This window comes from Dermochelys coriacea, chromosome 12 (genome assembly GCF_009764565.3).
Source record: "Dermochelys coriacea isolate rDerCor1 chromosome 12, rDerCor1.pri.v4, whole genome shotgun sequence".
Classification (NCBI taxonomy): domain Eukaryota; kingdom Metazoa; phylum Chordata; order Testudines; family Dermochelyidae; genus Dermochelys; species Dermochelys coriacea.
The window spans coordinates 33,674,999-33,687,016 of record NC_050079.1 but is presented as its reverse complement, the minus strand read 5'-3'; the positions used below and the strand labels follow the sequence as shown (position 1 = coordinate 33,687,016).

Below are 12,018 nucleotides of genomic sequence, written 5' to 3'. Positions count from 1 at the left end.
CACAAAATGATCAATAAATCCATCTCAAAAGAAAAAAGATCTTTCTTTATTAGACTGGGTAAACTTAACTCTAAAGTTCCAGAGTGACATATGCTGGTGTAAGGAAGTGGCGCTGTTTAACCAGTATTCTTCAAAACACCAGCCATAAGAGTACTACTTTTGTGGATGCATGGTTATTCAACACAGAGAACCGTGAGCTATCATCCCTGCTTACATACACCCAGATACAATCTGAGCCTCCAGGCTTGGGATGCGGTCTCTCTTTCTCTTCAGGGTATGCATCAGTCCCATCATCCCCTTCAAAACCTCATCAACAATACTACAAAATAAATTTCCTCTAGGAAACCCAAGTTTTTATCAGGACAAGCAATTTCCTTATCTTGAAAGTTACTTCTACCTGAATTCTTTCACAGTAATGCACAATCATTAGTCACAAAGGGAAAGAATTACAGCTGAATGTGCATTTATAGCCAAGATGGCTTTTGCGAGAATTATAGCTAAGTATGTATTTACCATGCCATTTGTTTTTAAATGTTAAACAAATGCATAATAAAATAAATTTTAAAAAAGTTTAATGCTGTATAAGAAGTGTGCAAGACTGTCCACCTTCATTGGCATGCAAAACCCTGCACAAGTAATCATTTTTACTCGGTGCATATATGTAAGTTCAAATTTCCAGGCACATCCACACAAGCATTCATGTGAAATCAGAATCACCTATTCACACTGAAAAGCCAGCTGCCCAATTTCTTGTCTGAATGAGTAGATACTAGCTTTGCATATAGAAAATGTGTAGGGAAAAATTATACCCCTCTTGAGTTTTACCTTCCCCCACAAGCCAAATATAAATATTGAAAAGTGTGATTGAAATTAACAGAAAAATCAACACAAATGTTGTGACATCTTTTCAGGCACTACAGAAAGGTTTAGTTTGAAAAACCACTTGAACGTAAACATACCATTGATGGGGTTATTTCGTTAGGCTCCACATACATCTTGACATCATAGAGCGCATTAATATCTTTCTCCTAAAAATGGAGAAGAAAAAACAGTTAAGGAAATATATTTTAAATCTACAATGGGACTGTTCTACAGAGTGAGGGATCCTTATGTGTTGTACACATGTATCTACAGTATCACTTCAGCAATTCAGAAACTGTGGGGCTGACCAGAACTGGGAGTCCCAACTTCTATTAGAGGACCATTTCTATCACTAGCTCACCGTGTAGCCTTGGGAAAGTCATTTAACCTGCCTATGCCTATCTTTGATCAACCAGTATTATAACCATACCACCTCAAAAGAAGTATCATTTAATTCATTAAATGCTTGTGAAGAATTTTGAGAGGCTGAGTGAGATTATGTGGAACTGAAAAAACTAGCAGGTGGTGCTATGGCTTTGGTTCATAATCACTGCAGGTCTCTTAGCTTTTCTTTAACAGACAAAAAACTAAGCTGCAAAAAGCTGCTTTGATGTACGTGGTTACTTTTTTTTTTTTCCTCTGGGGGGGGGCGGGGGGTTGGAATTTTATCCTCCTTCGCCTCCTACTATGGAGGAGGAGGGTGTTTATCTTTCACTGAATCACTTCATTACAAAGGTAATCACTTGCCGTGCTGTAGCGCTCTAGCAGTTCCTCAGTCACAGGGTAACGCAGTTTCATTTTCCTATACAACTTGTGCTTTTTGTAGTAGGTCACCAGTTCGACTAAGCTTTCAAAATCGGCAGAGGTGCCCAGCAAAAAGCGGCGGCCTTCTTGTTGAATTCTGCAGTGCTTCACTTTCCCCTCAGCTCTGTGGAATTAGTACAGATGCTGTGATACTTTAAAAGTCATTGGGTCCTAACACCGTAAAACCTCACTTAACATGAACTGTTACCATTATCCACTGACATGTTAAATATACATGTTAAATGTATTAAAAAGTTCTGCACTTTTCCAAAGCCTCATTTATCCAAATTAATTTCAGGTTCCCCCCATTCAATTCACAAATAGAACGGATTCTATTGTCTTTCCCATCTCCAATATATGGAACATTAGAAATACTCTCCTTTTTTTCCTGTTTTCGTTTGCCCACTAACCCTCGCACTCCAGACTCCTCTCAGCTTCACCAGTCATCTAGCCAAAAAAGATTTATCTGGACTACGATTCTCTTTGGAAGCCTGTCACTGTCAATTACCATTAAGTGACAAGAAGCAGTCTCCCCAGAAACAGTGGCTACTTTATCTCCATAATGCTTCTGATAGCCACTGCAATCTACTTTTAAAGGAAAAATTCCTATCCACTTGAGAAAAATTTTTGAATTTTTGGTAATCAATCACCCAACCACTTTTCTATACATGGAAGATACCTACAAAATTTTCATACCTACAAACTTTTCTTGCTATGAATTGTTTTCATAAGGACACTACTGTATAGAATCCATAATGGACTTTAATACCCTGTCTTCCCAATAGGAGAAAGATGAAACTAGAGCTCACGGCAGACTTGAGAAGTCTGAAAATCTTCAATGTAAAGTACATAAATAAAAGACAGCATGCATCTGCTCTCCAAGACAATATTCTATACTGCATTAACAGACACGATTAAAGAAACTTAATATGATTCAAAATTGCAATAGAGTACATTATAGTTCTTATAAACGCACAGTTTCAATAAGAGAAACTGTTAAAAAAGAAGTTGCTATTAGTAAGGATACTTAACAGCAGACAAATGGCAACTTTCATTTTTAGTGAGCTGCATAATGTAACAGATGCTGAATGAATGAACCTTAAATTATTATGCAACTTAACTAGGTTTCCTCTGATCAGAGACCTGGGATCTGTAGTGCTGGTCCGGCACAGAGAACTGCACTGGCATACAGCTTCACAGAAGTCAAGAAAGGCAGGCACACACACACACACACACACACACACACACACACACACACTACAGTATTAGATATCCTGGGCCAAGTTTTTAGCCATACTCAAAATTATCCACTCCATACGTGCACATATATTTTGCCCATGCATTTACTTATGTGTGCACATCAAGAAACTGTGTGACTAACTACTTAAGCTGCAAGAACAAACTCAGATTTTATACATGCAAAAGATACAATAGGAAGATTTTAAAATGTTCAAAACCAGAGAGCATGAATGGCCCTATATGTTGCAGTCACGTGTCTTTTCTTACCTGAATGTCATGGCAAATGAGTTGGGCTCATCTCTCTTTCTAATCAGAAACGCTCCATCTCGAGGAATTCGCATCAACATGTCTTCTGCTTCTCCTCGACTCAGGTTATGATAGTACCAGCTACAGTAGAGGGAAAGAAAATGGACAAGCGATTACAAAGCTTCTCAAAGTATCACTCAGTAAGAATAACTGGCGGTGTTACTAGAATTATAGCCCAAGACATTACAAGATAAATTATACATTAGATTTTCCTCATCATGGCACATATGGCAGCATCTTAAAGCAAAATACTATAACACATCAGCTTATTTTGGGTAAAACCATCAGGAAAACATCAGAACACCTTGTCTGCATATAGTCATATAACATAAATCAACTTGTCTCCATAGAACAGTGGCAGATGCTGCTTTATCTGTTCATAACCAAATGCCAGACAGGAGCCAGAGTTTTGACATAGAAGATTTTAAGGAAGAGTCCAGATATGGGCTAGGGAAAAACAGCAGACATTGGATACTTCCTTAGGACCAGATTCTGTCTCTCAGAAGTACTACTCAAGGGGAGTAACAATGGTAGAATCTGGCTCTTAATGAGCACCCAGGGGGAGAGCTACAGCTGATGTAAAATGTTCTCGCTCCGTTGATTTCAGTGGAGCTAGAACAATTTACAGTAGTTGCGGATCTCCCCCTGGGTGCTCATTAAGAGCCAGATTCTACCATTGTTACTCACCTTGAATAGGACTTGGGAGAGAGAATCTGGTCTTAAGGAAGTGGTGTAAAAACAAAAACAGCTGAGTCCCAGCAGGCACCCTCAACTCACACCGACTTCAAAAGGTATCTCAGGATGTATAGGGCCGTACAGAACTAGGGCCCAGACCATGAAAACTGTCAAAAGTCATGGACATAAGTTCTGAACACAAAATAATCTCTCTTTTTCGATCTGTAGATTGAACAATGGACCAAAAGTGCACATGGTGCATGAACAGTAACTTCTGAATTCCCCAAATTCGTTGCAAGACCACAGGCAACAACTCAACACCTAACCCTACTTCCTGAGTTCTTTAAATTATTGAGCAAAGAAAGAGCAGGGAGAGGAAGGACTTGGTACCCTCCGGGTGAATTGCAGCTTCCATTGTTTCTCTGAACTGCGTATAGTTAACAATGAGCACCTGCTTTACCATTAGCCCCCCATGAAGCCCAGAGTAGAAGCTGAATCTTTCAAGGTTCTTAGAAATCAATTAAGTTTGTTCCAGTGGCAGCTGCTCCTGAAGTGTTCCTGAATGCATGAAATCCATGGCCATATATGACAACAAAAATTTGCACCTTTAACACAACCCGAGCACTTCCCTTCATCTGTACATACTCTTTAGTTTCATGAGGTTTGGGGTTAGGCACAGCATCAGTCAGACGCAGCTCAAACTCAGCACAACGCAAATGGGCTTCCTTGTAGTGTTGAACGAGATCATAAATACTATCAAAGGTGAGGTGGTCGGTCAGGTAATATTTCATGGTATCACCTTCACTATTAGAACGGATACGGCAATGCTGGACCCTACCTGACCTCCTTAAAAAATGAAGAGGGAGAAAAATAACAGTTAATAAAGACGGACATTTAGGATGTTATTAACCTGTTCCTGGTTAATTCTAGTTTGTGAATTTATGAAGTCACAGCAAATCATGTTGTTTCTTTAACTAATAATAAGATTGTTGGGAGTTGTTCTTTTCAACCTACAGAGTTTTAAATGAAGCAATATGCATCACTGTAGAATTAGCACAGAAGGCCCTCTCACCAGTAGATCTATCTGATATACTGTTATTTATAACTCCAGACTGGGAAAAATTAGGCAAAATCTTTTATTTTTTCTCCTACAGGGACATCCTCTTTAATCAACAAGATCAAACTCTGCCAGCAGAAATGAACTTGGGAAACTATCTGCTCAGCTTGGAAACCGATGATTTACACCAGCGAAAATGAAATCCAATTTTGGCCCACATATTGAAGAAATATTGCAACAAACCCTTCATGCTCCTATAGCTTTAGAGGAGTGGAAGATTAGACCAATTAGACCTCTATTATCTATTCCAATTAATGAGCATAACCCCAAATGGAGCCCAATCATGCCTAGGAACATTGCACCTTAATTAAAGAAGTGTGATCTTTCCATAACTGCACTAAATCCCCACTCCTACTTCCTCCCATAGCAGCTGTAAAATCATATTTTCTAAAAAATATATTCTTACACAATATAGTAGAACAAACAACACCAGTATCCAAAAAAAAAACAAAACAAAAAAAAAACACAACCATACCAGAATGACAGGGTGTAATCATTAGGGAAAGTTTCGCTTTCCCTAACTAGGAACGTTCCATCCTTGCCACCCATTTCAGCACAATATTCCTGTATCAGCCTCTCAGCAGTTGTTCTCCCCTCTTTCATTTTCCCATGGAACCATTTCTCGCTGCAGTGCAGCTCAGTATGTTCCACCTCCTAGATCACAAGAGAAGAGTTTCCATTTTTAACTTGTATTTTACCATGACAGTAAAGGGTTCTGTCTCGGTTAAAAGGACTTCTACAATGGTAGGTCAATTTTCTAGCTTCCTTGAATTTTCAATACCATTAAAAAAAAAGGAATACTTGTCTAAAATCTGAAGTATGGTTTGCTATCAAATGAAAAACAAACTATTAGGCATGTGCTGTGGGAGGTTATGGCTGTTGTGCATCTTTTCTTAATATTCCTCAAAAAGTTCTGTGTCAGGATTTTCACATTCCCCTTTCCTCAGCATGGAAAGGTTTATTATGGTTGTAACGTGCATTCAGGTAATTCAGATCACTTTTCAGGTTACTTATGGTCAAAAGATTTTCACCTTCCTAGACTTGTGCAAGTAGTTATGATCTGTGGCCAGAAATTTAAAGAAAATACTCTTATAGATCAGAGCATCTTCTATTTTAGGATTTTTGACAAGAGGATTTTAGCTAATCACAGCCCTGAATAATCATATATGGCCCTCCCACCATTAAAACCTGCAAGAACAGGTGATCTGGCTTGCATGTGGCGGAATTGTGTATACAGATTTAATGATGAAAGAGCACATATGCAAACTTCCATGTTTACAGGTGGAAGCCAGGTTGAGGCATCGCTGAAATTCATGCCCTTACTGAGTCCTGTGCCTGAGCTTTAACATCTGTAAAATGGGGATAATAATTGGTCATCTCTGAAAGACCTTTGGATGACAAGTGCTATTTACAGAGGTGTGCTGTCAAGCCAGAGAGCTTTAAAGATTGGGAGAGCAGTGGAATACACACAGCAGTGGAAGCCAACTACCTAGTAACTTATTTAGAGATCAAAGGTCATTTTAAATGGCCCACTCTCCCATCATACCAGTACTTTCAAGTTAGGCATTATGCTTCTCAACTTTCTAGCAGAACTGTCTATACAGAAAGATAACTTTAGAAGCGATGGCATCTGGTCAATTAGGAAACAAAAACATTATAATTAATTTATATCAATCTTTGCAGACAATTTTCCTAATCCAAAAATGTCCATATGTGATACACTGGGAAAAGGACCATGATAGACAAATTATCCCAGAGGAATGGGGATTGATCTGGAAATGAGGGCCAGCAACCTCAGAGCAACCAATAAAAGAAAATTTCTTTAAGATACTGTTTCAGTGGTACCTCGCACCAATCAGGTTAATATATGTTGAACAGGAATACATGTTGAAGAAGTTATGCTGAAGAAGGAGGTTTTATGCCTATATGGTGGATCTCTCTGGTCACCTAAGTTCCCTCTAAGCTGCGCAACCACACAGCAGCCTATCAAAGGCCGCACAGGTGCTCACGGCTGTGGCGGGGAGAGGCCCATCTCCCGCAATCCCAGCCCCAGACCTGCCATGGCAGGGAGAGGCATGGAGAGACCCTTCTCCCCCGGCCACAGCCCTGGAGGGGCCGCAGCAGGGAGAGGCGCCTCTCCCCTCAGCCCAGATGCTGCTGCAGGGAGAAGCGCCTGCACTCCAAACCCCTCATCCCCGGCCCCAGCCCGGATCCCGTACCCCAAGCTGGAGCCCTCACCCCCCCTGCACTCCAACCCTCTACCCCAGCCCTGTGCCCGCTCCAGCACCCTGAACCCGCCCGTCATCCCTGGCCTCACCCCAGAGCCCGCACCTCCAGCTAAAGGCCCCCCCACACACCCCAACCCTCTGCCCCAACCATGACTCCTCTCCCACATTCCGAACCCCTTGGCCCCGCCCCTGCCACACATCACCTCCATAACAAAATTCATTATGCACATGCATGGGAAAATTAGAGGAAACATTGCCAGTCACTAGAGAGTATTGGGATGCAATCCATAACCAGATATCACAAATTATTAGGTATTTATTCCCAAATGATCCTTTGGAAATTCTCCTGTGGATTTCTAGTGGAAATGGTCACACAAAAGGAAATGAAAAACTAACTTTTCTTTTGTTAGTAGTTGCATGGCTATCAGTAATCTCTCACTGGATAAGAAAGACAGTCCTACCATAGAGGAACGGTTAAAACAAATGAGAGGTTGTTGCTATGGGAAAATTAACAGACCGATTATGAACCCGGGAAAACAAACAAAATACTTAGATATTTGGTTATCTTTTATTCAATACTCAGGCAAAGCTGATTCACCTGCAAACAAACCAGTACACCTGTCTAATTGTTTTGAATATTAACAGTTGGTAGTCATGCCTGGTCTGTTAAATATGCATAATTAGACATTTCACTCAGTTTAATAAAATCACTAGAAACCACAATGCATCCGATGAAGTGAGCTGTAGCTCAAGAAAGCTTATGCTCAAATAAATGTGTTAGTCTCTAAGGTGCCACAAGTACTCCTTTTCTTTTTTTACATGTTATAGGTGTTGTAACGATGCTTATTCTGAAATATGGTAACACGCTGCTAGAGAGATCTGATGACTATATTCCTGTGTAATGTCTCTTTACACAAAAGCACACTGTTGTAATGATTATTGTTTTGTGTCTGATATTTACATAATAAGGATTTCTAAACTTGTTAATGCTTCCAAAACAAACAGTAAAAAGAAAAAAAAAAGGTGTGTTGTGTTATGTATCATTATTTAATTAATCATCTTTTGTTTAGTCCTAGAATAGGAATCATATCCTGGCAGATGAATATACTCACAATAAAGCATTTGATTGTTGTTAAACACACCTGTTTCAGCACTTAACTGCCCACAAGCCATTTCACTGTCTTGTATACTCGTCTACACTGAACATTAACCATGCACTAAAGATATTTTGTTTTACTGAAAACTGGGTTATCAAAGTGCTTAATAAAGACCCAAATTTTCATTAAGTGACATTTGCAGGTGCACCCAATTATCTGGCACAGACCCTCCACTGAACAACTGTACGTGCAAATGATTTGTGAGTGCGAACAAATGCATCTGTAAACACTGCAGGGGCAGTTTAAGAGGATGAATTTGACCTTACATGTTAAAAAGCTTCATGTAAAACTCATCTCCCTTTGGTTTTATATTAAAGGGAAAAAATCTTTTATTAGTCTCTTGATGTGAGCCCGTAATTCCCATTGGCCAAGAGATAAGGAAGAATGACACTTCCTTAGACAGTGTAATTCTTCCTATATACCAGGAGTGGGCAAATTTACTGACCCTCTGAGCCCCAAATGACAATCTTCAGAAGCTTTGAGAGCAAGGGTGCACCAGCCAGGGCTCAGGGCTTCAGCTCCATGGGAGGTGCCTGCCAGGACTCTGGGCTTCAGCCCCCCCCTGCGCAGGGCAGAAGGTCCTACACCCCCCTCCGCACTGCAAGGCAGAGGTCCTGAGCTTCCCTTCCCACTCCACCCCCAGTCTGGTAGGTGGGGGCGGGGGAAGTGGGGCTCCATGAAACACACTTTAATGGTAAAAGAGCCACATGTGGCTCACGAGCCACAGTTTGGCCACCCCTGGTATATAACAAAGTATTCAAACCAGACAGGAGTTGTATTTAATACTATGAAGTGAGTAACCCCATATCATTCTGCATTGCAATTCCCTTTAAAATTATTCCATACAAGCAGAAAAGAACTTCAGTGCTCCTCTCCATTTTTATTCAGAAACCCATAGTGGTAAAATTTTCTATCTGGCTTAAAGCAGAAATGAGGAAGATGGAAATGCGTTCATTTCTGGAAGTTTGGGATAACAAACTAGATTAATTTTGATTTCTCCAGCCTAAGGAGGACACTAAAATACATTTAGCTAGTTTTTACCAAGGTATTAGAGTAACAGGAATAAACTTAACGAACAACAAAAAGCCCAGTAATCACCTCTGATGAATCGTCATCAGTGTTCTCTTCTATATCATCACTGAATGAGAGCTTTTCATCTGCTATAACACAATAGTGCCGAGTCCATGTCTAGAACACAAAGACAAGTGTTAGAACTGTTAACACAAGAAAACAACTCTATCCATAAAGTTAAAGAGATAAAAATAGAAACTACTAACCACCACCAAGAAGCTGTAATAATAAATAGTAATTTAACAATGTAACATCTTACGCAGTGTCTCTTTTCCATACTCACATTGGGTCAGCTAAGAGCAAATATTTTTCCCTACTGCTGTTGAGAATGCTCATTTAAATCTCAAATGCCAAAGAAATTAAAAAACCTTGCAACAAACTGCAGCAAATATCTAGGAAATAATACCTGTTCTATCATATCCCACATGTAGAGTTCTCCTTGTTGCTTTTTCTCCTCTTTCTTGTCTTCTGGGTTCGTATCTACGTCTCCCTTTGGTCCCAATTTTTTATGCTAAAAAATATAAATAAAAATCATATGCAAGCCTGGTCAGATCACCTTGGCACATCTTGATAATATTATCTGGCACACCCCTTCTCTCGAGCGTCTCTCCTTTGTTTGAACATTGAGAGTGGAGGCTACCGGTGAGCTTAAACATTAGTCTTCCGCACTGATTGCAAATTTAACCTGAGGGTTTGTCTGCATGGTGAGTTAGTGTGCACCAAGCCAGGGTGCGAATCGACAGTGCACCAGCCTGTCATACATTGGACATTGCTACAATGCAATGAGAACCACACACGAGGGCTTGCACTACACTGTAGCAATGTCCACACAGAGTCATTAAGGTTCAGCATGCTGATGTGCCATAGATTTACACCCTGGCAGTAGCTCACCATATAGATGAGCCAAGTGCTCCTCTAACTTCCTGACAGCAAGTTTCAAATAAGGGAGACAGAGGATCACTTACTCTGATAAGAGTCCACAATTCATTAGAGAAGACAGAAAGTTAAATGACCTTTTTGTGGCAAGGAAGGAATGAAGGTAAAAGAGGAGTAGTTGTCAGACCTCAAGATGAAGAGAAAAAGAACATGAGTAAAAGGAAAGAAATTGAGGAAATAGGAAAGGATTATAAGAAGGAAACAGAGGTGATTATTTCTCAGTGTGACCAAATCCTGCTTTTCCACATAGGGATATAAAGCCCCAACCTCTTTAGCACCACTACAGTTCTACTGTGCAAGGGGTAAAAGGCCACATGCATGCCACAGAGAAGTGTTCCATGGCAGATCTCTCTAGAGCAGTCGTGAGGGTGAGGGGGGAAGAATACTGGGAGGATGAAGGTGGGGACTCAGGCATGATGTAGGCACTTTAAGGGCACAGCTAGTGGGTCTGTAATTACAAAAATCCCACCTACTGGGAGCAAAGGGACATGGGTGCTCACAGATGGGGGAAGAAGAGAATTCTTGTTGCACAAATACAGACATGAAGCTTTTTATTTTGTTCAGGGGACCAAGTTTTGGCTGATGGAAAGTACATGCAAAGCATATGCCAGTACCCTGGAGAAGAGAGGTTTCAGCTTGTGTGTAATTTCAACTATGATATATGGAACAAAGTCCTCAGCTATAATGAAAAAAGATACAGCAAAGATTTAGAGCATCCCAGCGTGACACGGAGATATATTGTAAAAGGACAGAACACGGCCGCACAAATAGAAAACGAAGTGAAGATCTAACCAATGTGACTGATAACTCCAAAGAAGGTTAAACAAATGAAATGGCAACAGATGCAATATTTTATGACAGCAGTTTCTGAAAGAGGAACTAGACAGGGCATATGACGCACAGCAAAGTAGACAGGAAGGATTCTTACTAGAGCTGGGCAAAATTTTTCGACCATTTTCTCATCAAAAAAACGTAGATTTGATTACACTGAAATGTTGCATGAATTTGTGTTGACTTTGCCAAATTGTTTCAGTTGGGAAAAAAAAAATCTCAGAAAAAAATCAAAATGTTTCATTTTGACATTTGTTTAGAGACAAAAAGTTTCAATTTTCTAGTTCAAAATTACTTAATTTCAAAATTTCCTTTAATTTTATTTTTAAAAAATCAAAATCATTTAAAAATGGTTGAAATAAAAATGAAACATTTCAATTTTGCTGAAATGAAATGTTTCATTTGACACAAAATTATTTTTTTCAACTTTTCAATTTGCTGGGGAAAAATATTTGCCTTCACAAATAGCTTGTTTTCAGTTCAACCCACATTTTTCCCCCCCAGAACTGCCAGTGATCTGAAATACCTGTTATTTGCCAAGCTATAGTTCTACCCTCAGTTTCTCATTTCAGGACAATGCCGTTCATTTTTGTAATTAAATTTTGCCACATATTTATTCTTTAAAATAAATCAACAGTGTTTGCATTAAATCCACTTGCTTTCAAATATTCTAGTATCCAGATCCAGTCTGAAAGAACAGCAGCAAAATGCTAAGCAGAAGTCTCCAGGCTTGTCTATACAGTGCGTTAGTCTGCACTGGAGAGGTGTAAATTCTAGTGCGCACTAGCATGTT

General features: G+C 39.8%; 1 protein-coding gene across 8 annotated transcripts in view; it reads right to left on the bottom strand.

Annotated features, from left to right (window-relative positions):
* Positions 1-12,018, bottom strand: part of PLCG2 (phospholipase C gamma 2) — a 92,254-nt gene that overhangs the window by 24,881 nt on the left and 55,355 nt on the right. For all 8 annotated transcript variants that reach the window (XR_005288374.2, XM_043495266.1, XM_038367814.2 and 5 more), the window contains 7 exons: positions 9,865-9,969; positions 9,486-9,575; positions 5,478-5,656; positions 4,531-4,731; positions 3,172-3,291; positions 1,609-1,789; positions 960-1,028 (listed from right to left, as the gene is read on the bottom strand). Coding sequence is in view for 7 of the 8 variants with exons in the window: in XM_043495266.1 (XP_043351201.1) it covers positions 960-1,028; positions 1,609-1,789; positions 3,172-3,291; positions 4,531-4,731; positions 5,478-5,656; positions 9,486-9,575; positions 9,865-9,969 (945 nt within the window). In the remaining variant the exon portion in view is untranslated. The remainder of the gene's footprint in view (positions 1-959; positions 1,029-1,608; positions 1,790-3,171; positions 3,292-4,530; positions 4,732-5,477; positions 5,657-9,485; positions 9,576-9,864; positions 9,970-12,018) is intronic.